The sequence below is a fragment of the Acinonyx jubatus genome, chromosome E1 (genome assembly GCF_027475565.1).
Source record: "Acinonyx jubatus isolate Ajub_Pintada_27869175 chromosome E1, VMU_Ajub_asm_v1.0, whole genome shotgun sequence".
Classification (NCBI taxonomy): domain Eukaryota; kingdom Metazoa; phylum Chordata; class Mammalia; order Carnivora; family Felidae; genus Acinonyx; species Acinonyx jubatus.
Genome location: NC_069397.1, coordinates 42,101,504 through 42,126,396, shown reverse-complemented (window position 1 = coordinate 42,126,396; position 24,893 = coordinate 42,101,504). Strand labels below are relative to the sequence as shown.

Genomic DNA, 24,893 nt, shown 5'->3' with positions numbered 1-24,893 from the left:
TTTCCACTTAATAATTCAATGATGTTATCATATACAGGCCTATTCGCAGCCTATAACAACTTTAAGTGGTTTTTAAATTCCAGACATACTCTCACTTCATTCTCAAGATTATATAAAGCATTATGAGGTTTAAAAGCTGGTTGATTTAGGAAACAAAGCAGTATCCCACTGTTGATACAATTTGTAAGTCCTCATTCATTTCAGCTTATGGAATGAGTTCCCTAGTTCCTGTCTATGAATTACCATAAAAAATATTTTTTCAAAAGTTCTGTGGATAAAAAAGGTCACGGTGAAGAAGTGCTGTGTATTAACCAACTTACTAAACACAGTTCCACGTAAGGAAAATAGAAGAGATTACTTCCTCCGACTTTAGAAATCTTTACAAGAATGCAAAATCACTTAAAAACTATCTATCTTCCTGCTTTTGCTCTGCTATTCAGTGCAGACACTTCTGTGTAACCATTGCCTCACGGACCCCATTTTTGTGGAAGGATCTTAGACTGAGCACTTGTTCTGTTTTATGCATCACCAACATACATGTCTGACAAACTCTAAGACTCAAACTACAACCAGAGAGCAAACTTCATTTCCCTTGTACTGCCTTGAATTTGCACATGTACCTACTGAGCAACAATCCTGTTTCAACTTGTACGTCAAGCATACAGACAGATGAAGAACAAAGGGAAGTTAAAAGCGAGAAGAGTCATTTTCACTGAGCTGCCAGGTACCGAGCTATATCCATGAGAACACATTATGAGCTCACCATGGTCTTACAGTCAACAACCCAGACAGGATGACAATGGACTCAGAGAAGAGATTTCCAAAGAAATCCAAAGGGTTTCCAAAGGGTTAGTTTTCAAGCTGATTATAGCAATTTTAACTATTCATAAGAAACCAAGCTCAGAGGCCTTGTAAGTCTTCAAGAAGTGTCCTAAGAAGCCAATACCATTTCAGAGAATAGCTTCAATGTGGATTTGGGGAGAACCAAATCAGAGGACCCCACTGAAGCAGGCTAGTCCTTCTCTAAGAATTCAGCATCATTTAAAAAGGGACCTGAGGGCCATACCCAGTTGCTAGGCATCCCAGGACATCTAGGGATTCTGCAAATTGCAACAAATCTCAGAGAGCTCTCTAAACCTGCCAGTCACCTTAACGCACTCCAAAGAGATGGGCCAGAACCACAGAATACAAAAATCAAAGTCCAACTTTGGCTTATTTGGTTCCAAAATAATGAGGAAAGAGTCAGTGAAATTTGCCCTCCTGGGGGAAGGGGGTCCCTACAATGGAAACGGACATAAGAGTTCACATAAAAATTTTAAAGTTTACATTCTAAAGTTGATAAGCTCCAGACCAACCCTAGTGAATATGGGATGAATTAGCAGAATTAGCCAGAACAGGGAAGAGAGCAATCAAAAAATTAAAGGGGCGCCTGAGTGGCTCCGTCAGTTGAGCATCAGACTTCGGCTCAAGTCATGATCTCACAGTTGATAAGTTCAAGCCCCAGGTCAGGCTCTGTACTGACAACTAGGAGCCTGGAGCCTCCTTCGGATTCTGTGTCTCCCACTCTCTGCACCCCCGCCCCTGCTCATGCTCTGTCTCCCAAAAATAAATAAATGTTAAAAAAAATCATTTTTCAAATGTCATTAAAAAGCATTTTTTTAATGGGGTGCCTGCGTGGTTCAGTCGATTACGCGTCTAACTCTTGATTTTGATCTTACAGCTCTGGGCTGACAGCACGGGAGCCTGCTCGGGATTCTCCCTCTCCCTCTCTCTCTCTCACTCTGTCCCTCCCCTGCTCGTCTCTCTCGCTCCCTCTCAAAATAAATAAATAACCTTAAAATACATATCTTTTTAATTTAAGTAGGCGCTGTGCCCAACACGGGGGCTCGAACTCATGACCCCAGATCAAGAGTTGCATGCTCTACCAACTGAACCAGCCAGGCACTCCAAGAAATGTCATTTTTTAATGAAGGCCAAGATATTCTCAGTTCAAACACAGAAACCCTATGGATGCTCTGGTATAAAGTCAGAGCTCAGGAAGGGAATAGAGAATGAGCCTTAGTGCTGATTTCTAGAAACAGAATGCAGTGCCAGGATGTATGAGTGGGTGGGAGGGAGGGGCAGGCTGACAAATGAGCAGCAGGACCACAGAACTTCCAGATAATGCCACAAGCAGGAACGGTTCACAATGCAGGCCCCTCCTCCATCCTGGGTGGCAGGAGTGACAACATCCACTCAAAATCCACTCAAAGGTGTGTGGCAGGAGGGAACAGAAAGCTGTTCTTGTGGGTGACTGCAAGCTCAGCCACCAGGGATGGAAGAAATCTCAGGGCCACCAGGCTTAACTTGCTGTTTACAGGAGAGGAAAGCAAGGCCCAGAGACATGAGACAAACTGGTCATCAAGTAACCAACTGATACCCAGGGACGAGCCACCAATCTTGAAAGACTCGGACCATTCCTTCCCAAACACTAGAGTCTTGTTTCTATGGGAACTTATGTGAGACTCCTCCAAAGCCAAAAGAACACCATTTCATCACCCAGGGCCCTAAAACAAATTTCTGTGGATCAGAGGAGCACGTATTAAAGGCAAGGAGGAAACTGAGCCCTGCTTTATTTAGAAAGCCTCCTCTGACTACCCTAGCTCTCACTGATATCTAAGATTATGATCTCCCAAACAACTTAACACTCTACATATAATGTGTTGCTCCCTACCTTCCCAATAAGATTAAGAATTTCCTGAGCAAGGGATATCTTATACAGCTGCTTCCTACAGCACCTCCAGTCGTGCTGAGTGCAGTTAACAGTTCAACAAATGATGTGCTTGACTGCTGCTTTCCAGCATAACAGACTAAAATAAAACCCTGAAAAGCTAGAGCCCAAAAGAGGGTCAGCAAAACATCTCCAGTAATGTTTCCATAGAACAGCTGTGTTAAAATTCTATGAAAGGAGCAGAGACGCTGTGCTCTTTTGAGCCACTGGTTGAGATTTTAAACAATCGACTTTCTTATTAAATTATCAACTTCCTTATTTGTCATCGTCTCCCTCCTTCAGATCTGTCCTATTCCTAGGAAAGTTAAAACAAGAAAGTGCCAGTGAAACTGTTTCAAATGGTTCCAAGGTCTTAAGCACAGACCATGGGTTTAGTTTTTACCAGGAGAGCAAAGTAAAAAAGAGTTCAGAAAATAAAATTCACAACTTTTCGTCACTTACTTTCTACCCCTAAAAACTGGAAGTTAATTCTTTGGGCCAAAATTCAAAATTTCCACAGAAACCTATTAAATAAACCCTAGCCTCTAGTATTCTTTTGATTCTACTTTTGGATCTCAGGAAATCCTTCCGCAAATCAATTTACTTACGAGGTGTGATATGTTCACCAGTAATCCTGTTGGTACTCAAAAGGCCCACGAGGTGAATGAAGTGGCATACGAGGGCACCCGAGAAGAAACCACACGGCATGACTCACTATCAAATGCCCATCCTCTGCACTGCTGTGGCTGCAGGCAACACCCCAAACCCTGCAGAGTCCCACCAATCAGTTATTTATATAGAGAACTGCCTGTGAATCCTAGATGATGGGAAAAGTTGAAACACTTTAGCACTGCCATCAAGGTACTCCAGGCCTGTGAAAAGAACAGCAGGTTGTACGAAGAAATTACAAAAATTGCTTGCACTGCCATCCTCGGCCCTTCCCGGGACAGTTAGCCAGAATTTTAAGGGTGAACGAGCCAGTTCCTGTCATGGAGGTTAACTGGTTTCTTTAGGGGTCACAAAAGCTCTGAAATACTAAGCTGTTTAGAACAGGATTGAGAGAGAAGTGTAAATTCCACATCCTCTGGGTTGCTTTGGTGAGCCAGACTGTAACCTGGCAACTCCAAGGTCGAATCAAATGCTGTTCAGAGATCACTTTCAGTAATTTTTTTTTTTAATGTTTATTTATTTTTGAGACAGAGAGAGACAAAGCACGAATGGGGGAGGGTCAGAGAGAGAGAGGGAGACACAGAATCTGAAACAGGCTCCAGGCTCCAGCTGTCAGCACAGAGCCCGACGCGGGGCTTGAACTCACAGACCATGAGATCATGACCTGAGCCGAAGTCGGACGCTTAACCGACTGAGCCACCCAGGCACCCCACTTTCAGTAATTTTCTGAGCAATGACTCAATGCTGGCAGAAACTTCACCCACTAGAATGGCCTCTGCAAGAGATACTCATCCATTAAGAAGAGTTTAAAGGGGCCGGCCATCTCCATCACCAACAGGATCCTTAGCCTGGGAAAGTCCACGGGTTGCTGAATGGACCCAAAGACAGGACTCACACTGCCGCAGAGTCAGGACGCAGAAACCAAGGCGGTGGGGGAAAGAAATCCAGCAAGTTCAGAATGGATCCTCCAGGGGTGTCAAAGGAAGCAGAGAAGCAAATCTCAAGCGCCACTACAAAAGCTAAATCAGTGTTTGTAAGTAAAGTCTGTTATGACATAATCCATGGAGAGGGCTTAGTGCAGTGACCAGCGTCCACAGATAACATTTATCAAACACTTAGCAACAGTGAAACCCCCTCAGCTGTCTCTCAAAGTCAGCAGCAGCAGAAAAAATTTTCAACCAAGAACTGACCCTGGCGAAGAATTTTATTAGTTGGCTTCTTTTTTGTTGTTGCCATTGCGGCTGCTCTCATTAGAGAACATCATGTTTTGTGTTGCCTTAAATGTAACAATCCCAACAGCACCTTCCTTGAGGAATCAGAAGAGGCGCCTGCAGGGTAGAGATTTCCGACAAGGTTACAGAGAAGAAGTGAAGGAGGTCCTCCTAAAGTTATTACATCTATGGCCCCCAAATCTATGGAGTCTGCAGGCGAAGGATTAACTGCAGATTTGGTAAAGCTGGGAAATTTCAGAGTGAGCACATGAGTTAAACAATGTGAAAAATCAGCAAAACTGGTCCGCCACCAGCAGCAGTCTCCCTGAAATAGGCTCTCATTTACTTTTCATTTCTTCTGCTTTCCAGTCTCTTCTCTTTGAAGCAGCCCTTGATTAGTTTCTTTTTTAATTGCCACTTAATTGGGAAATAAAATTAGAACACTTATTTGATATCAGTGATGAGGTTTCTCTTTTCATTTCTGCTTTGATCTAGTTTTGAAAAACCAAAAGCTGAAGGGAGAAATTACGAAAAAGGGACCTAAAAGACTTCTTGTTTCCAAGAGCTAGATGCAGCTACAGGCCATCAAATAAATATGGAAAGAACCACTCTCGGAGAATCTGAAGAATAAAACAAAAGCAAGAGAGGCTGGCTTTATGGCATTTCCTTGCAAAAAGCCCTCTGTTTTCTCTTAAGTTTCTTCGTAAGGGATAACAGCTCAGGACCAGTGAGGGAAACTTACAAGAACTCATCTCAACCTGTCCCCATGGAGAAAGAAAGCTGGACAAGGAAAGAGACATCCCTTATCAAAGGGACAACTTACCAGCATTTCAGAGGTATCAATGACACTGCAAAGTAAATCCTAAAAGAATCCTAGGAACAAAATATCAAAGTCCTTTCCTGTTCCAATCATCCAAATAAACTTTACTTGTTTGTTAACCCAAAACTAAAATCTAATGCTAGCTGATAAGGTTTATCCTTTAATAACAATTCTTGGAAAGCCTTTCACTAAAAACAAACAAGCAAATTAAATCATACAAATGAACCGTCAACTGCAGGGGGGATACAGCATTAAGATTATCTTTAGCCTGACTCTTCTCTCAATTGCTCAGGGTAACTTATGTCAGGCAAGTAACTGGGGAGGAAATGCTGCCTGCCTTTGTCGAGTAGATTTTTAAAAACATAGCTGATAGAAAAACTGCAGATACATATAGATATATACGTATATCTTGCACGTAGGCATGTGAACACACATTTGTGTTTCAATGCATATGTGAAATTAATACTCATCAAATGTTTATTTATAAATTATGGAAAAAACACATAATAAGAAAAGTGAAGAACTAAGTTTATATACAAAGGGACACAAGATACTAGCATGTCTTTATTTCCTATTATTCCAGTGCCCGAACGTAGCTTATTTCATTACTGTAAAGTACCGTGAGCCCTTTCTAAAAGGAAGGCCTAAGAAAATGATTAAACTATCATTAACTTTTATTGCATATTGTATTTAAGACTCATTAGCATCGAAAGGAGGTGTTCCCCTTCAATTTTTACATCACTTTTGAAAGCATTTTAAGTGATATTAAGTAAAGACAAGAAAAATTTCAAGAAGCCAAAACAAAAAACAAAACAAAACAGTGGAAACTTTCCAGGGCAAATGAGAGGATCCCTGATTTCTGTAAGCAGTTCACAGAAAACTGTCGTAAGGCTTACAGTGAGACTGATTTGGGGAAAGAAAGTGTGTAGTAAGAAAAATCTGACACTCTTCCCCTCAGAGAGGAGAAATTCCACTGACATTGAGCCATGATTTTAACATTTGCCATTTGTTCATTCAGCAAATACTCACTAATGCCCATTAAGTGCCAGGCATCTCAAGGATATGGTCCCTGTACTCAGGCACCTTACAGTCAGGTGAGGCAGGGACTGGACATATGTTATTTAACTGCTGTTATAAAAGCTACAAAAAACAAAACAAAACAAAAAAAAAAAACACCACGTACACAACAACAACAGGGTATGGGATGGGATAAGAGCACAAGCTGGGGGAAGGAGGACGGAGAAGATACGAAGAAAGAACACGAGGGAGGGGCAAGCCTGCGTTCTGGATGTTATCTCATTTAATCCCTACAACTGGAGGTTAAGTAACTTTCCCAAGGTTACAGGTCAAGTGTCAGAACCAGGCTTAGAACCCAGGTATGAATAACCCCAAAATCCATGCTTTTCCCACTGTGCCACACTGCTTCTTCCCAAAATCATTTCCTCTGACAATTAATAAGAAAATATTGACTCCTCAGATTCAAGACCTCAGATCTGACCTTAGATTCCAAGTGTCAGAAGTAGGCTGTCCTCCAAGCTAGGTCCTCTGTTTTTCACCTGCCACTTCCAAACTCATTTACACAGACCTCTAGATTTGGGATGCTAATAAATTTGTTCACCCAGACCATATATGCACGTGCAACAACAATAACAACAAAACACCGTCAAAGTTCCTTTTTAAGGTTACCTCTTTGTTGTACTATAAATAAAACAGAACTTTCTGTCAAACAGTTTTGCAAAGTGATTCACAGATCATAGAGAACTAAACCAATTAGAGAGCTAGAGATGTTGGTCAGGGCAACAGTTTAGCAGAGAAAAATAAAAGCGACTACACACACGGCAAATAAAAAGCCATACTTTCCCTTCTGAAATGACTTTTGAATTCAAGAACTCTCATCTATGATTACGATTTCTACTCAGGAGGGCTGCACTTTCCCTCCTTCCTGTTCCTATTTCCTCTTTAAAAGCTTTCTTTTTTTAGGAATCTCAAGTTTCAAGGCTTTTGTTACATTATTATCTGTTGTGAGTTATAGCAAAAGAACACACTCTTATAAAACCAGATCTAACAAACTTTCTTTTTTTCTACATTCTTCTTGTGATTTTTAATCCTGGTCAAAAAACATAAAAGCTAGATCTTTTTAACCCCAGGATTCATCACAAGCAAACTGTAAACTACCTAAATAATCCTTTGTTCTTCCATCTCTACAAGGCAATAGATTTTTTTTTTTTTAAGTTTATCCAAAGATTTCAACCTTCTACTTTTACCTACAGGACGACTGCTAATACTGCAAATGACATCATGGCTATGAAAATGGGACTACCATACACACATACACACACACACACTAAATCAGACCACCACAGACTCACCCAAAATTACACATAACTTTCCACTAAAAAACATACATGTAAATGTAGACAGACAGGGACAGAGTGAACTTCAGCACCAGCCACTGTAACAATATGAAGAAAGAAGGATGACAGGGTGTGGCTCATAAGAACAAAACCTGATTTGGAAATAGAACTCAACATTGAAATGCCTGATGAATTTCTTCTGCCCAAGTAACAAATAGTTACTAGTAGGCAAAACTGTAAAGTACAGGAGATGCAGTATTAAACCCACTTCCAAGCCCCCCGACCAAGATACATCACTCAATTTCTTGAAGCTCTGAGGCTATTTCACAAAGTTAACAGAGCAAAGATCCAGGATCTAATTATATATTGTTCAGGAAACTTATGGATTATTTGGAACAACAGGCACCGAATACATCAAAACATTATCATACAGTAATTACACGTAGGGTTTTATAAGGTAAGTTTGTATTTTGAGTTTCTCCTGTAGTGATATTTTACAACATAATTATGGTTTGTACAGCCTGATTTATTTCCTCAATGAAGGTGAACTGCAGCGAAATGTTTTATTATTCGTTTATTGCTAATCACGTTGTTCACACACCTCTATAAGTAACGTTCCTTCGAACTGTTCTGTTACATTGACCCGTGTTGTGCATTGAAACCATCGTCCAACATGCTCTTTTCCCTGAATGCAGGTGAAGCACACGAGTGGAACATTACACAGAAGAACTTTTATATAATAAAAGTACTGAATGTCTCCGGCCCTTAATATACTGAGCACCCACCCTGGTAAATGACAAAGACAGCAACCAATCGCCAGGCAGGACCCCAACGTCTCAGCCAATAAGAATATGGGGGTGGGGTTACACTAAGCTCCCGGTGACTTCCCCGCACCCCAGGGACCCAGGTTGTGGGAGACTGGACGGGAATTGGACTCCGAGGATATCGTTACCCCCGGCTGTAGCTGTTGTCCTCCTCGTTCTCGCAGTCGCTGCAGTGCTCATGGCCGTTTCCGTTCCCTTCCATCATCTGCGGCAGCGGAGGTGCCGGCGGCTTCACTGCTGTCTCACTCTCGTCCGCCATCTTGAGTTGCGAGAACCGGCCTCCGCGCCTCACTACATGGGGGGTTCCTATTGGACGAGAGGAACTTGCGGTATATTCTGGGTTTTGTAGTTTTTGGGGTGAAGAGAGACGTAACTGAGAACAGCTCATTCCCTAGAAACCGGAACAAGCTGGACTACAATACCCAGAAATCATGAAGGGAGGCTGTCCTGGGTGGGGGGCCAGCACTATCCGGAAGTCCTGGGCGTTCAGCCGCGCTTTGAGGAAAGAAAGGCTCCAAGGTTGGCTGGGCCGACACTCTGCGACGGGGCGGCCGCGTGGTATGCTGGGAGTTGTAGTTCCATGCAGGCGTAGGGTTTCGGGATGAGGCGCCAAAATCCAAGGTTTGACCTCAGCTTGCCCTTGCTAGTGCCTGGACCACAGGTGAGCCGTTATTGGTTGCCGTTAAGGACCGTTATCATTCCCGGGTAAGTAGTAAGGACTGAGCCCTGTGGGTGCTACCCACCGGGAACCTGAATGCGTTAGGCCTTCTTGGAGAGCCTTTGCTTTAAGAAGCCAGGTTGGCTCCTGGCTGCCTTTCTTCACTCTTGACTCTGGGCGTCCCCTGGTCGTTGGTGGTTCAAGGCCCCTTGAGAAGTGGTGGATTGTGGTATGCGGAACACTGATCCTGAGTCAGGAAACGTGACTGCTCCGTCAAGCTTTGCCGCCTCTTGGCCTCCAGGTACTGGTCTCCACGAAGCTTACACTGTAGCCCTTTCATTCTCCACCTCTACTCTCTAATGAGCCTTTACAAGCCAGAGTCTGTATTTAAGGCTTTTCGTACATCTCATGTAATCCTGTCATCAAGCCTAGAATGTGCATTGTATTATTATCTCCCTTTGGCACAGAGGAAGAAATGTAGCCCAGATTGGTTGGTAAATGGTAAACAATCCCATAGCAAATAAGTGGCAAAATCTATACAGATTTGGATCTGTCTGCCCTTAGGCCCTCTGAATTCTTTACTACTGCAAAAGTCCCATTGTCTGATACAGTTATTAGAAAGTAGTTGTAAAATTTGGGGACGCCTGGGTGACTCAGTCGGTTGAGCGACTCTGAGTTCGAGCCTCGTGTCCGGCTCTGTGCTGAAAGCTCGAGCTCGGAGCCTGGAGCCTGCTTCCGATTCTGTGTCTCCCTCTCTCTGCCCCTCCCCCGCTCATGCTCTCTCTCTGTCTCAGAAATAAATAAACATTAAAAAAAAGAAAGAAAGTAGTTGTAACATCTTAATCTATTTTTAGCATTGACTGAACTGAATGCTTCAATCCCTTGGGTCTCACCCCTGTGATTGAGTAATTGCACCTGAACCTTGAGGCCAACGCCCAAAGATACAGTTCCCATTTCTAGAGATCACCCGTGCAGGTTGGATTGTGGGTTGTAGGGGAAGGACATGTTCTTATCATCAGAGGGTTCCACGACCAAAAAAAAAAAAATGATCTTTGCCTTTGGGAAACTCTTCAACATGGAAGAAACACTTCCCATCTGACTCAGGGAAACCAGACAAAAGAGAGATAAATATTGTCAGTTCTTCATTTTTCTCAGTGGCAAGAGCAGAAGTGAATATGATCCAAAACAACAGATAATCTCCTCATTTATATCTGACTTTAGAAGGGAAAGACACCCGCTCAGACTGAGAGTTGTCACCCACACTCATCTCTCCAGGACCAAGACTGCTGTCAATATGATGTCTTGTACGCAGCTGCAGGCCAGAGGAGGAGGTCAAAGATAATAATAACGAAGCCTTACATGTGTTAGATGGACTTAACGTCTAAGTGTTTCACCTATTTTAACTCATGTGATCTTGTAAAGTAGGTAGGGAAGGGGACTTTAAGAAAATTGGGCTTGCCAAAAAAATATATATGTGTGTGTGTGTGCGTGTGTGTGTGTGTATGTATGTATATCACATCACAGTGAGACCTAGTGGCAGAAACAGAACCCAAATCTAGTATTCTAATTCCCAATCCTGTATTTTTTCTCACAGATATGCAGAGGTTGAACGAAAGCTAATAAAACATGACCAAGGAAGAGTGATTATAGGGTCCACTGTGGACCCTGCCATTCTTATAGTTCAGAGCTTAAGAAAGACACTGCCTTATATTTTACTGCAAACTGAGCAGATTTTGTTCGGTGGAGAGCTTTCCTGGGAGGTAGACAGGCAGTGGGATTGTCCACGCTCAGAATGCAAATACCAGTCCAAAGTTCTGGAATCCAGTACCTCTGAGAATTTCAGAATTTGAGAGCACCTGAAATGCATTTATTTCCTCTCTCTCAGGATCTTTAGTTAGAGTCCTCACTTAGATTTTGTAGGGTCCATTATTTCTCCATAATAAAATTTAAATGTTACGTTTTTGAAAAGAAATTGAGGGGCGCCTGGGTGGCTCAGTTGGTCAAGCGTCTGACTTCAGCTCAGGTCATGATCTCGTGGTTCGTGAGTTCCAGCCCCGCGTCGGGCTCCGTGCTGACAGCTTAGAGCCTAGAGCCTGCTTCGGATTCTGTGTCTCCATTGCTCTCTGCCCCTACCCCGCTCGCCCGCACGCTCTCTCTCACTCTCTCTCAAAAATAAACATTAAAAAAAATTTTTAATAAAAAAAGGAAATTGAGTGCATGTGATACTTTTTAAAAATGACCACTTAAAACTGAATATTGCCACATGTGATTTTTTTAGTCACATTGGAACAGAATGATCACTAAGAGCAGTGCAGGGTGGAGTGTCCTAAATTGGGTCTGTGGGTCATTTCTTGGGATTCCAAGAGGTCTCTTATTTGTTCCTCTCCACTGCCCCGTAACAGAGAGCCTTCCACTTTCAGACAACTATCATTGGTGGAAACTTGGCCAAGTTCTGCCTTATGAAATTATGTGGAAGCATGCAATCCTGTGTCCCTCTAGATAATTTTGTTACATATTCTTCAATTAATGCCTGGTTCCCTAAAATTCTTTTTTCCAAGGTAAACATTCCCGGCTCCCTGAGTGCCTCATCAGATTAAAATAGGCTTCTCCCATCTAGCTGTGCTGGCTCTTCCTATCCTCCCCATTCGGGCAGAAGCATTATACAAAGGCAGTGGGGTGCAGCAGGGCCCAAAGGGTGGCCGAAGAATGTGCCTATGAAATGCCACAAATTCTGGAATTTACTCCTACTGTGAATACCCCCGTTATCCCTTCACAGTTATTACTGGAGACCATAGAATATAGTGATTAAGAGAACAGGCTTCAGACTCCCTGGGCTCTAAATCCTGGTGCTACTTCTGCCTAATGAGTGACTTTAGGTAAGTCACTTACAACCTCCCTGAGTCTCAGTGTCCTTACCTATAAAATGAGACAATGCTGAGAAAACACTAAAGTGTCTAAGACAGTCAATACCTAATAAATGATTTCCCTTCCCGAGAAGTCAGCATGTCCTGTGATAACCAATTTTCTCATGGTGTCCATCACAGATCAAGGCCCTTGCTGTGCTCCCAGCCTACCAGAGATCTGTTTCTTCTAATGGGCCTAAGAGAGCCTGAGCCAGGTTGTGGTTCATTTATTCAACACCGCAGAGCGCTCACCACCTGTGAGTTCCATGGCAGGAACTAGAGAGGGATAGAACAACACAGTCCCTCTCCTGGGTTCACTCTACAAGTTGGCAGCTATTACAGACTGACAGTTGTGGCTCAGTGTAAGACAGTGGGAACACCAGATGTAGCAGGAGCCTGGAGGGACCCTTAACCTGGGGAAAGGGGTTCTGGACCCAAAAGACCACTGAGCTGAGTTTTCAAAGGAGACACAGATAAACGGGAAGGTCAGGGGCAGAGGGAGTCCAGCTGCCTGAGACCGGGATGCTTCTGAGGCACTGCAGCAAGAATGCTATGAGCATTTTGGAGGTTGCGACTGGAGAGGCAGTCAGGAGGTGGAAACAGGAAGGGACATGGATGCCATACTGAGGGGGTTGGGCTTTACCCTGAAGACTTTAGGAAGCTGCTGAAAGATTTTTTTTAATGTTTATTCATTTTTGAGAGAAGGGGCAGGGGCAGAAAGAGAGGGGACAGAGGCTCCGAAGCAGCCTCTGTACTGACAGTAGTGAGCCCAATGCAGGGCTCAAACTCAGGAACCGTGAGATTGTGACCTGAGCTAAAGTCAGATGCTCAACTGACTGAGCCACCCAGGCACCTCACTGCTAAAAGATTTTTAGCTGGGGAGAGAGAGAGGATCGAACTTTTATTGGAGAAAGATCATACTAGGCAGCAGCCTGGCTGTCCTAGGGAAGGGAGTGCTTCTCCTCTGAAGAACAGAGCTGGTGGGCTCAGTCACAAATAAGGGACAGGGAGATGGTCTTTGGTAGCTTCCCGGCTCCTCTGGAGCTCACTTTTAGGAAGGGTACCCTTCCTTCCTATGACAGCCCCTGACACATGGGCCTGGAACACAGTGGGTCCAGCCTTCCGTGGCTTAAATCTGTGGGACTTAAGAGTAGCAGTCATTCCTTGCCCGGAAGACACTTACAGTGAGATTGGGAAAAGCAGGTGCAATTTGAAAACAAAATAACAAGGCCTGACTGGGTATGATTAAATGAGTTAGATAAGTTAACTGAAGTTTGGGGTGGGGCAGGGGTGCAGGTCTCTGGAGTAGCATTGTTAGAAAAGGCTTCCTGGAGAAGGCAGACTTTGAGCTTGGCCTTGGAGGCAACTTGAGTGCTGGATCCTCCATTATAATTTCTGGGGGCTTTGTGGATCCACCCTTGAGCTGGAATCACAGCTGCAGTTTTACTTCTGTTTGTGTGGTTATACAGTTTGCAACCATTTCCCTGTGGTTCCTCCTGGAACAGGACACTGTTCCACGAAGGGAGAGAGTGCATTGGATTTTCCTCACCTCTATATCCCTTGGGCCAGCACGGAGTAGGCCCTCAATTAATATTTGTTGCATTACTTAATATATGAGTGGTGAGAAGGAAGGGATAAGAGCTTCAGGTGTGGAAACATTACAAGTAAAGGGCAGAGAACAGGAACACACAGTATGGTGACCTATTGTGTTCGGATGGTGCTTTATTGCTCACAGAATGTGCTAGCACACTATTTCCTTTGATCCCTATCATCAACGGTCTTGTTTGATGCTGTGCAATGAGCAGGGCAATTGTTATTCCAGTTTTACAATGAGAGAACAAGAAGTTCAAGGATTTGTCCAAAGTTTCACTGCTACTTAGTAGGAATTCAGACTTGCATCTGGTGTTTTAACATGAAGTCTGGTGCAATAACTAAATCACTTTCCTCCTGGGTTTTTCTCAATGGAGAACATACAGTAGGACATATGTCGAGAGGGGGTCCCCAGGGGCCAGGTCACAGAAGGCCTTAAGTTTCAGGCTAAGAAGTTTGGACTTTATCTTGCAGCTGGTGACAACCTATGAGAGTTTTTTTTTTAAGCTGTTTAATAAAGAATAAATATTAATGGTATTTGTAAGGTATGGTATAAATTTAATTGCATATTAATATTTATTTAAAATAAACATAGAGAAAGTAGTTTAATTTCAAGAACCAAGAGTCAAAGACCCAGGAGTCAAAGGAGTCATCTCTCTTGGACTCAGAGGGTTGTTCATCAAACAACTTGAAGTGGTACTATATTCCATGCATCATGCTTAATGCCAAGGACACAGAGGTGACGGAGATACAGGTCATTGTCAGGATGAAGTGAGACCGTGTAAGCAGCTAGAGCCACTTTATTATTGCCATCCTGAATAAAGGAGGATATGTGCTTGAGCTGAAAAAAAATTGTTGATGGCATCACCTCCCAACAGCCAAGGTGGAGCTTCAGTTTCAAGATTGTGCCCGAGTTGAAGCCCCTGCAGCATCCTTCAACTTTTCCTGTGGGATCATCTCTGCAGAGATGAAGAGCAGAGATGAAGCTACTATTGGCCCATTGAACCACAAGGATGCCTACTTAAAAGACAAGCCCCTGGCCTGTATGCCAATAGATCACAATATTGTAAGGCAGTATCTGGGAAAAGCAGGATCATCTATAAGGGGTTCCTAGCAACATGCTCCAGGAAGAACTTGATAATTTGAAAGAGTGAAGGCATAGTCCTATCCCTATCATTGTCATGGCAGCCATGATTAATGATGGGAGTCTATGTAGTCCTTGGATGTGTCGGGAGCAGGGGAAAAGTTGAGAACCACAAAGCCAGGGTATCTGTAAATTGTTTGGTTCGGGAAGGGAACAGGGCCATTAGATCTGGCCCTATGGAATAAGAATTAGAATTGTTCTGCCTGACCCCATGGATTAGAACAAGGGGAGATACTGTATTACCTAAGGAAAAACTTTTAGTGTCAGGACTGGACTTCAAAGACATCATGAAGTTACCTTGAAAGACAGTTCCCTGACACTGGACATGGCTAAGTATAGACCCCAGAGATGATGTGGAGGAGATTTCAAACACTGGATTGGTGTTTGAACCAAATGGGCTCTTTGATCTTGAGATACAATCCTATGTATTAGGTGATGGTGACATTAGGGAGAAGGGTGTCAGAGACTGGAGTACTCATAGAAAAATGTTGAATTACTTCATTCTTCAATGTGTCAGATTCCTACTGTGCTGGGCACGGTTCTAGGCGCTTGGGGATATTTATTGGTGGTGGAAATAGACAAGACTCCTACTTTAAAGGAAGCAGAGAGTAGAGGTACAGTTTAGAGAGAGGGAAAGGAAGCAGGGTAATTAAGGACCCACCGATATGTGAGGCACCATTAGATGTTTTTATGTATTTCCAATGCTTTCAACAAGTATAGCAGCGATCATTATACTTTAGTCGAGTGACTTGCTAGGCTTGTTTGTACAGAATGAGCTCTGCAACCGACACTGTAAGAAAGCAAATGGATTAACCTATAAAAATCAGTTTCCTCTTGTGTGAAATGGGGATGGTGACAGTACCCACCTCAAGGATTGTGAAAATTCAACGCGCTAAGGCCTATAGAGGGCTCTTAAGGAGGCTGAAGTTTGGAGGTGCTCAGTTAACTGCCGCAGCCATTGCCAGAGGTTGCGCAGCTAGTGATTGCCAAGGCCTGACTTTGGAACTAGTACTTTCGGGGTTGTTTTCCTCGGCTTGGGAGGACTCTGGCTCCGACAGAACAGTAACCCTAAGGTTCCCACCCGGCCCAGCACTCCCGGACTGTGCGACTTCCCCGCCTACCCCTCTCCAGACCCGCCCGCCCCCTTCCGCCGGCCGGACGTCCGGTCCACGTGCGCGCCCTCCCGAGGCCCCGCCTGCCCGCCGGGAGCCACCCAGTAAGCCCCTCTGAGATTGGGCGAGCGACGGCGGCCCAGGCCGGGTCAGAGGCCTCGGGTACGTAGCGCGCCGCGCGGGGTGGGGTGGAAACGGCCGTGCCCCGGGGAGTGGGTGGGCGGGATGGTGGCGCCCCGGGGCTGGTTTGTTCTTTCCGGCTCGGAGAGCTGAGTCCACCCCCGAGACTTGTCCCGGCGCTCTGGGCGCTCAGAAGCACCGCCCCAGGCTCCCCGGGCGTGCTGCGCGATGGGGCAGACAGTACGCGCCTCCCCCCCCCCCCCAAACCTTGGCGACAGTTTGTTGAGCACATACTGTGTAGCAGCCCCTGGGTCAAGCACTTCTGCATCCGTGACTCGTTGCCTTGGCAACAACCGGACTAAACAGGGTGCTGTTTACATCTGTGGCGATGAAGAAAGGTTTACAACTAAAATTGTGGCAGAGATTGTGGTTTCAAACGCAGGTTCAGTCCAAAGTCCCTACACTTCAGAACTTGTGGTCCAGCCTCTGCCCCTTCCAGTTATGTGAGCTCGAGTAGCGTTCCGACTGCCAGTTTGCTCATCTGGGAGCGGGCGGAATGAAAGTGCTTTGCTGGGTAGCTGCTGTTTTGCTGAGTGATCACCGCCACTTTCCTTTTCCGCGGGAGGCTGGACTGGGTATAAAGTTTTAGGGAAGATTCCCCTCACCCGCACACCAGGCCTGGGTGGCATGGTGGATTCCCACTCATTCACTTGTAAAGAGGGTGGCCTGGCTTCCTGTTTTTCTTTCTACGCCTAGTTCCCAGTGGAGACCTTTGTCATTGAGTTAGCTTATGAAGTTTTCTTCCTCTCTTAGTTATGGGAAAATTATCACCCGAATGAATCTTGACATTAAGTCCTAATTTTAAAGATGAGGAAAAATAGAAGCCTTGAATACGGGTTTTCAGCGTCTTCCTTCCTTCTTTCCTCCTTCCCTTTCCTTCCTTCCTTCCTTCCTTCCTTCCTTCCTTCCTTCCTTCCTCCCTCCCTCCCTCCCTCCCTCCCTCCCTCCCTTCCTTCCTTCGTTGAGGGGTGGTGATGGCTGATTTTACCTAAATAAATCAGATGGATTTGGCTGGGTGCAGACCTAGGTCTTGGGAAAGGCAAAATGCTAGAACTCTGGCTGATGAATACAAAGCAGACTGGCTGGTTGGGGTGGTTTTCTTTGAGCAGGGCCCTAAGTTCCCACTGGATTCTCTTATGTCTTGTGCAAGGTCTGAACCTGTCCTCCTGGGTAATATGTTTAAAGGGTTCAGATCCTTTCTTGGTGCCTTGCCTTAGGAGAAAAGATTAAGGTTGATAACTGAAGGCAGGCAAGCAGTGAACTTTTGTTTTGTTTTGGAAACTACCCACTGGCACATTTTCAGATAACTAAAAATTTTCTCTGAAAGTTTCAGTAGTTGCAAAGGATATGATTTCTGGTTAATTGTAAATATTGACACTTTAAAAATAAAACTGTTACACCAGGCATTTAAACCTGTGCAGTGGAATCTCAATACCATAGTGATTTGATTTCCCTTATCCTCTGGGGAAAAAAAATATATACAAACCAGTTTTTATTTAACCTTTGAAATTTTACATTGTTATTTTTTTTCCTTGAACTTATATTTCCACCTAATTTCCTCCACAGAATTTTTTCTCGTATGATAGATTTTGAAAGCCTTTGGTTTGTCGTCCTACATCTCTTGGACTTGAAGGCATTTTGTTGTGGTAATATTACTTAATTCTTTGAACACCCTCTGAGTTATAGGCCAAAATATCACAGTGAGCTGTCGTTGAAATCAGTTATTAATGACCTGCCGGCAGACAGTTCTTTTAGGTCTTCCTTTAACTCTACTGAAGGCAAAGATTTGGAAACCACCTGACTCAGCAGGAAGATTTATGTTGTGACTGTGGGCAGGCACATATCCGCGTGAATACTGATGTTTCAAAGTGCTCCTGGATGGTGCCAGGGTAATTTTGCACTAGGGATAGTGCACCTTTGCAAGATTTGGCATGGGTGACTAGTTGTGCCTTTCTTTGAAACCTAGGAGATGGGGGAGGGTGAAAGGGGGACCTGGGAAGGGAGAGGATGAAGACATTCCAGAGCTGGTCTGCTTCCAGAGGAAGAGGCAGGGGGCATTCAGGTGGAAATTTATTCCTCCTAAACTGTGCCTTTGTGCCCCTTGGAAGAGCTTCATGCATGCCTCAGGGGTTCTCATTCCCCAGTGTGAAGATCGCCTAGAACTCTGATGGGCAAATTTCTAACTTCTTTTTAACTTCCATTTCTTCCCCTTTAGAACGGGAAAGAACCAGAGAACCTACGGGTTGTTGTGTTGATCCGACAAGATGAGGGATGTCCCTGGCACGTAGATGGTGCTCAAATGGTGGGCAGCTACTCTTATACTCTACTTCCTGCCTGCTGGAAACCTCGCCTTCCTATGTACTCTCTGCCTCAGTTTCCTCATCTGTGAGCCCAAGAAATTGTTAGCCCAGAAATGTAGGAGTGGGAAGTGATGTGGAAAAGATTTTGTGATTCCCATAGTAGGCTTTCTGAAACAGGTATGCTCTTACTTTAAAATAGTTAATGTTGAGTTCCTGCTCACCTATGAGCTGGACATTTTCCTGCTGTGCTTTATGTGTTCATTCAACAGATACTTTTTGAGGGTCTTCTACTTGTCAGGCCCTGTTTTCAGCACCTTGGATACAGTAGTGCCCAGATTCTGGGTAGAGGCAGATTGCAATAAATGAACATGAAGATATGTAACATGTTGGGTGGTGCTAAGTTGATAGCTGCTGTGAAGAAAAGTGGAATGGTGAGGAGACTAGAGAGTGAAATGAGGGTGCTATTCAGGACAGTCTCTGATAGGGTGAGGAGGGAAGTAAGCCATGCAGTCCTCTGGAGGAAGAGCTTTCCATCTGGAGGGAACAATATGTCCAAGGGCCCAAGGTGGGAGTGTGCTCGACATAGTCAAGGAACAGCAAGGTGGCCAGTGTGTCTGGAGGGCTGAGATCAAGAGGGGAGTGGTAGGCCATGTCGGGAGAGATGCCCATGGCCATCCGGAAGCCCATGTAGAACCCTATGAAGACTTGGCTGGTGCTCTAAGTGAGAGAGGAACCATTGGAGGGTTTTGAGCAGAGGGGTGAAATTACTGGACTTGGATTAAAAAAATTTTTTTGATGTTTATTTATTTTTGAGAGAGAGAGCGTGAGCAGGGGAGGGACAGAGAGAGAAGGAGACACAGAATCTGAAGCAGGCTCCAGGCTCTGAGCTGTCAGCACAGACCCGACGAGGGGCTGGAACTCACAAACTACAAGATCATGACTTGAGCCAAAGTCGGACGCTTAACCGACTGAGCCACCCAGCGTCCCCGGACTTGCATCGTTAAAGATTCACAGTAGATACTGTATTGTGAATAGACAACAGTTGGGGAGCAAAGGTGGCAATAAGAGAATTTCTCTGAGACTACTGCAGTAATCCAGGAGCACAATGCCAGTGGATGGACCCTGTGGTGTCTAGCTGGGTTGTGCAGGTGCAGGGTGGGCACGGCCAGCAGGGGGCGCTAGTGAGCGGGATGAAGATTGTGAGCGAGGAGCCAGGAGGACAGGAAAATTTTTGGCCTGAGCAACCAAAAGGGTGCAGGTGGAGTTGATTGCAGTGACTGATGTGTCACACACGCTGGGGAAGATGAGGTGACTGTGACATACGTTACATCATTTAATCCTGATGAAACCCATGAGTAATCATTATTAATCACGTTTTATACGCAAGGAAGTAAGTCCACAATGCTGAAGTTGTCCGAGGCCACACAGCTAGTTAAGGGACAGGGCTGAGACCCCAGCTGAGGCCCCCATGACTCTGAAGCCCGTGAGAGTTGGTCTTCCCTGTGATCCTTTTTCTGCATAAGCACCAGCATAGTAGTCCAGTGCAAACAGTCTCCCTGCCCACACATAAAAGCTCCCTGGACTGATGGTTTGTGCTTGGAGAGTGCTCAAGAAGAGTGACCTGTTCCCTCCCCTTCCCTTCGTGTTGGCAGAGGAGAAGGGAGAGGAGGACTTACCGCCAACACCTTCTCTTGTGGCTCCCTCCAGGTAATTGGCAGCTTGGAGGAGGTAGTGACTTAATAGGCCTAGCAGACGAGAACTTGGACTCAGGTTTAAACAGCAGCCTCTCACCAATAATGAAAGATTAGGAGTGGGGAAACCATAGATAAAAATAGCACTTACTAGTTAACTGGAAAACAATATATTTTTGCAACCTCTGGTTCCATGAGAAAATAATTGGGTCCCAAGGCGGGGAATGACTCGTTTTCATGAATGATTATATTGATCATTGAAGCAAAATGGATACATCCCTTTTGGAAAGCAATTCGAAGGAGAAGTGTCTGGCAGGTCAGGCATGCCCAGTGTTAAATCCTGGGAGGCTGCAGGAGGAGGAGGAAAGGAAGCTGGAAGCTAATGAGGGAGCCAGGTCCTGGCCCCAGCACAAGCAGGTTGGGGCTGTTGATTGGGACACACAAAGAAACAGAACTTGCTTCCAACTTAAGTCCTGAGCTCTCCCAAGGGAGGAAAAAAAAGAGTGTCCATTCAAGTATCAGTTTCTTATTCTGTTTCACCCATTGGGTGTTTTGTTTATTTCCTTTTTTTTACCCCCCAGGAGGGATTTACTAGCCTCAGGCAGCATATTCTAATGGAAAAGGGAGCAGGCTGGGAGATTGATTCTAGCTTCCCCCTTGCCACTGACAGGAGAATGCAACCCCAAGTATTTTTTCCACGGAACCATCCAGCCATTCATTCTATAAAGACTTTTCATACACTTTCTCATAACTAATAGGGAGCATGGGTGAGTGCTGGCACTGTTGTAAGCACTTTACATGTATGACCTCTTCTACTCTTCACAGGTACTCAGGGTGGGTGCCATTAGCTCCATTTTACAGGTGAAGAAACTGAGTCAAAGAATGGTCGAGTAACTTGAGCAGTATTACTCACCTGGTACATGATGGATAGACAGCAGACACTATGCTAGATGCCAGGGACAGAGGGGTACAAACGACATGGTGGGTGGCCTCGTGGAGCTTATTTTATCTAACACGTTGAAAACGGTCATATAAACACGATGGGTACAGGGAAGGAAAAGAATGGCGCAGAGAGAGGTCGGGGGCCTGATCTGAGTCGGCGGGTGGACAAGGCTGCTCTGAGTGGAACTGTGGTGCCCTCTCGCTGCTTTCAGGTCCTCACTTTGACCTCCGTGGTCCTGACTGAAGACAGCGACCCCTATCGCTCTGGATATGCTCCCCGCTAACCTCACCACACACATTGTGAGCGGATTATTTACATTCGCTCCTCCCGCGGTAGCATGGAGGCTTTGCTTGGAGGGGGCAGGCACTCTACTCTTGCTTTGAGTGGTGCCTGGGGCACTACTGGTGGTGGCAGGGGCAACAGTGTTGCACATGGAGGCTGTGAGGTGGGAAAGAGACTGTGCATTCGGGGGCAGAAGGCCAGCGTGCAACAAGTTCCTTGATGGGGGGCAGAGAGGCCAAAGGGGGGCGGGCTAGGAGGCGAGGGAAGAAGGCAGTGAAGGGGTTTTGCTTGTTTGTTTTTAAGTTTGTTTATTTATTTTGAGAGAGCTAGTGAGCACGAGTTGGGGAGGGGCAGAGAGAGGGAGGGAGAGAAAATCCCAAGCAGGCTCGGCACTGTCAGCACGGAGCCCAATGTGGCGCTTCATCCCACAACCGTGAGATCATGACCTGAGCCAAAATCAAGAGTTGGACGCTTAACCAACTGAGCCACTCAGGCATCCCAAAGGCAGTGAAGGTTTTAAGTGACGTGATCAGAAGTCCACTTTAAGCCATGACCCTGGCTGTCTTGGGAGAAGCTAGGCAGGGGACTGGAGAGTCAAGTCAAGAGGCCACTGCAGAGGTCTGGGCACAGGGTGATGGGACTTAGGTTCATAGGGTGGGGCCAATGGAGTCAGAAGTAGGACCAGCAACTCAGGGCCATGGGGTTTTTTGTCTAGAGGCCCATGGAGAAGCCAGCAGCCCGCTCTCATTTTTCCCTAAGAAACACTGCCAGAGAAGATTCCAAGAGAGACTTTTTTTTTTTAAAGATTTTATTTTTAACTATTCTTTATACCCAATGTAGGGCTCGAACCCACAACCCCGAGACCAAGAGTCACATGCTCCAGTGACTGATCCAGCCAGGTGCCCCAAGACTATTCCTCCTTGAATGTTTTTTTCTTCGTCTTCTCTAGGCTGTTGGGGCCCAAGAGGTAAAAAATGAAAGGCAGGTTTGGGGAACCTCAATGAAAGGGACCCCTCCCCCATTTACGGAGCACAATAGAATTTGATCCTCATTTCACAGGCTGCAGACCCAGGCTCTGTGACTCAAGTCCCTACCCTTTCCTTTATACCCTGCCGTCTTTCCCCTGACAGGGAGAATGAGGGAGAAGAAAGGATTTGGTTGTGGCTCCCCTGGGGTTGGAGTCCTGCCTTGCTCATGAATTCAGGACTGGGATTACTTCCCAGAATCCAGCTTCCATGTCTCTTGTACTGGGCATTAGCTTTTCTCTGTTACCATGGGACTTGGGGTCGTCCTTCCTCTTCCAGCCAAGCCAGCTCTGGGAACAGCTTTTGGTATTGAGGAGGAGGATTCCCGGGCCACCAGCGGTCTTGTCAATCACTGGTCACCCAGGGCGAGCATCTATGGACTGCTCTGGGAAGTGCTGAACCACAGAAAGGAGGAAGAAAGCCCCAATGTGCCTCACAGCCTCCCCTGGGGCTGATGCCCTGTTAGCATCAGCCCCTTACTTACAGGTTTGGAGACAGGATAGGGCAGGGGCAGACATTTGGGGGATGAGCTATTTGTTATTTATGGAGCACTTAACCACCCTGGGCCAGGCTGATTAGAAGGCTTATTGCAGTCACACAGCTTTATGGCAGAGTGCCGAGGGGCTGGGACCCAGGCTTCTCGACTTCCAGTCTATAACCTTCCATTTTAGCAGCGGTTCTGGTGCCCAGCTGGCTGGGACGCTAGGGTAGAGCCTGGGTTTCTGTCCCTTTTCTGAAGTTTCACAGGGGATTCAGATCAGGACCAGGTTTAGGAGTTGCTGTGAGGTTCTCACTGCCTGCGTGTAAATGGCAGTGGAATGAGGGGAAATAAGTGGATCCTGGAGAAGGACTTTTGAGCCAGAGCAGGAAGAGGGTCAGGAACACGGGTTAAAGAGGTGGTCACTTGTCGCTGGGTGCCTGGGGAGGAGCTACCAGACAGGTCTGGGTGAGACTCAGAGGTAGTTGAAACCTCAGCCTTCTTTTCCTCCTGGCTAAGCCTGGAGGGGTGCTCCCTGCCACACTCAGACGCATGCGCATGCACGCACCCAGGCCCAGGGGGCGTACCACATGATGACTCTGGCTCACCTGCTGGTGCTGTGTTCTTCTTGGCTGGTTTCATTTGTTACTGTCTCCCCCTCCAGTTTTCCTGAGAGGCAAGACCTAAGTTTTCCTTCGGTCACCTGAGAGTCCCCGGCGCGGAGCTGCAAAGCGCAGAGGTGCTCAGTCAGCGCTTGGTGAAGGAATGAGTTATGGAGGGGCTTACTGGACGGGAACAGCTGGTATTTGTCCGGCCCCTTTCAGCCAGGGGCCCACAGCCTCCCAGGGCATGTGCTCCTTCATCCCCTTGGCCTTCCTGACAGAGGCCAAGCAGCTGTTGGTCTGTTTCCACAGATGGTCATCCGAGGCACAGAGAAAGGAAGAGATTCATTAGGTTGCCCCAGGAGTCTGGGACAGAGCTGAGCCTGGAATTTCCATCTGTGCTCTGGTTGCTGTCCATAAGACCTCACGCCTATCCTGCAGAGGGAGAGCACCAATACGATCATCTAGAAATCATCTTGCTTTGGTTCTGAACCGATCCGCTTAGAGCCAGATTCACTGTCCTTCTTTTGTCTAACTCTAAAGATAAATTAAACTTTCATTCCCTGAGTACGTTAAGGTAGGAATCTAGACTCAGAGGTGGGAGGCCTGAATTCCATTCAGGGCTCCATTAATAGCTGTGGCCCTCGGTAAGTCCCTTCCCCTCTCTGGTCCTTAATGAAGAGTTAGAGTCGATCCCAAACCTGTGACACAGAACTGCCAAGGCAGCTCCGTTGCTAGAGATTCTTTTTTTTTTTTTTTTTTAAGTTTATTTATTTATTTTGAGAGAGAGAGAGAGAGAGAGAGAGAGAGAGAGAGCCTGCATGCACAAGTGGAGGAGGGGCAGAGAGGGAGGGAGAGAGAGAATCCTAAGCAGGCTCCTTGCTGTCAGCCTGGAGCCCGATGTGGGGCTCGAACGCAACGAACCGTGAGACCGTGACCGGGGCCAAAACCAAGAGTCAGACATCCAACTGCTGAGCCACCCGGGCGCCCCTCGATCGCTAGAGATTGTGATTCGGTGTGTCTCGGGAGGGGTCCTGGTCCCGTGAAAGGGCAGGAGTTGGGGTCCCATGCTCTTCGGGGCCCCTTCAGCCACGTCTGGCAAAGTTAGATGACCAGGTGACAGTAGCTTGCTTGCAGCAATGAGGGGCCAGAGGCCAGTGGGTTTTTGGCCTTTACGCTGTCCCTCAGCCACCACCTGTCCTCAGGTCCCACTCCCATGCTTTCAGACCGGCCTTCTGCAGAGGATGCTCGCGGCTTTAGGGACAACAGCACAGAGCTGGGATTACAATGCTGTTGCTGGGTTTTCCATTTCACAGCTTCAGCTGAGTGAACAAAAAAAAATTTTTTTTGACAACTGA

At 45.9% G+C, this 24,893-nt stretch overlaps 2 protein-coding genes and 2 long non-coding RNA genes across 8 annotated transcripts in view; 1 reads left to right on the top strand and 3 right to left on the bottom strand.

The window, feature by feature from the left end:
- NMT1 (N-myristoyltransferase 1) overlaps nt 1–8,922 on the bottom strand; it is a 30,741-nt gene extending 21,819 nt beyond the window's left edge. The window contains exon 1 of the mRNA XM_015086561.3: nt 8,756–8,922. Coding sequence (XP_014942047.1) covers nt 8,756–8,886 — 131 coding nt within the window. The 5' untranslated portion in view covers nt 8,887–8,922. The remainder of the gene's footprint in view (nt 1–8,755) is intronic.
- Nucleotides 8,923–9,139: 217 nt separating this feature from the next.
- DCAKD (dephospho-CoA kinase domain containing) overlaps nt 9,140–24,893 on the top strand; it is a 26,976-nt gene continuing 11,222 nt past the window's right edge. The window contains exon 1 of one of the 5 annotated variants that reach the window (XM_015086564.3): nt 9,140–9,586. In XM_015086564.3, coding sequence (XP_014942050.1) covers nt 9,517–9,586 — 70 coding nt within the window. In that variant the 5' untranslated portion in view covers nt 9,140–9,516. Of the gene's footprint in view, nt 9,587–16,038; nt 16,197–24,893 lie in introns of those variants that run through there. The other 4 variants (XM_027048954.2, XM_027048952.2, XM_027048953.2 and 1 more) reach the window with 4 other exon arrangements.
- Nucleotides 14,331–16,035, bottom strand: LOC128313520 (uncharacterized). The gene is made up of 3 exons (XR_008294362.1): nt 15,785–16,035; nt 15,584–15,712; nt 14,331–14,737 (listed from the first exon to the last, which is right to left on the bottom strand). It is a non-coding gene; the product is annotated as an uncharacterized LOC128313520 (long non-coding RNA).
- Nucleotides 24,319–24,893, bottom strand: part of LOC128313521 (uncharacterized) — a 17,738-nt gene continuing 17,163 nt past the window's right edge. The window contains exon 2 of the long non-coding RNA XR_008294363.1: nt 24,319–24,857. This is a non-coding gene — a long non-coding RNA (uncharacterized LOC128313521). The remainder of the gene's footprint in view (nt 24,858–24,893) is intronic.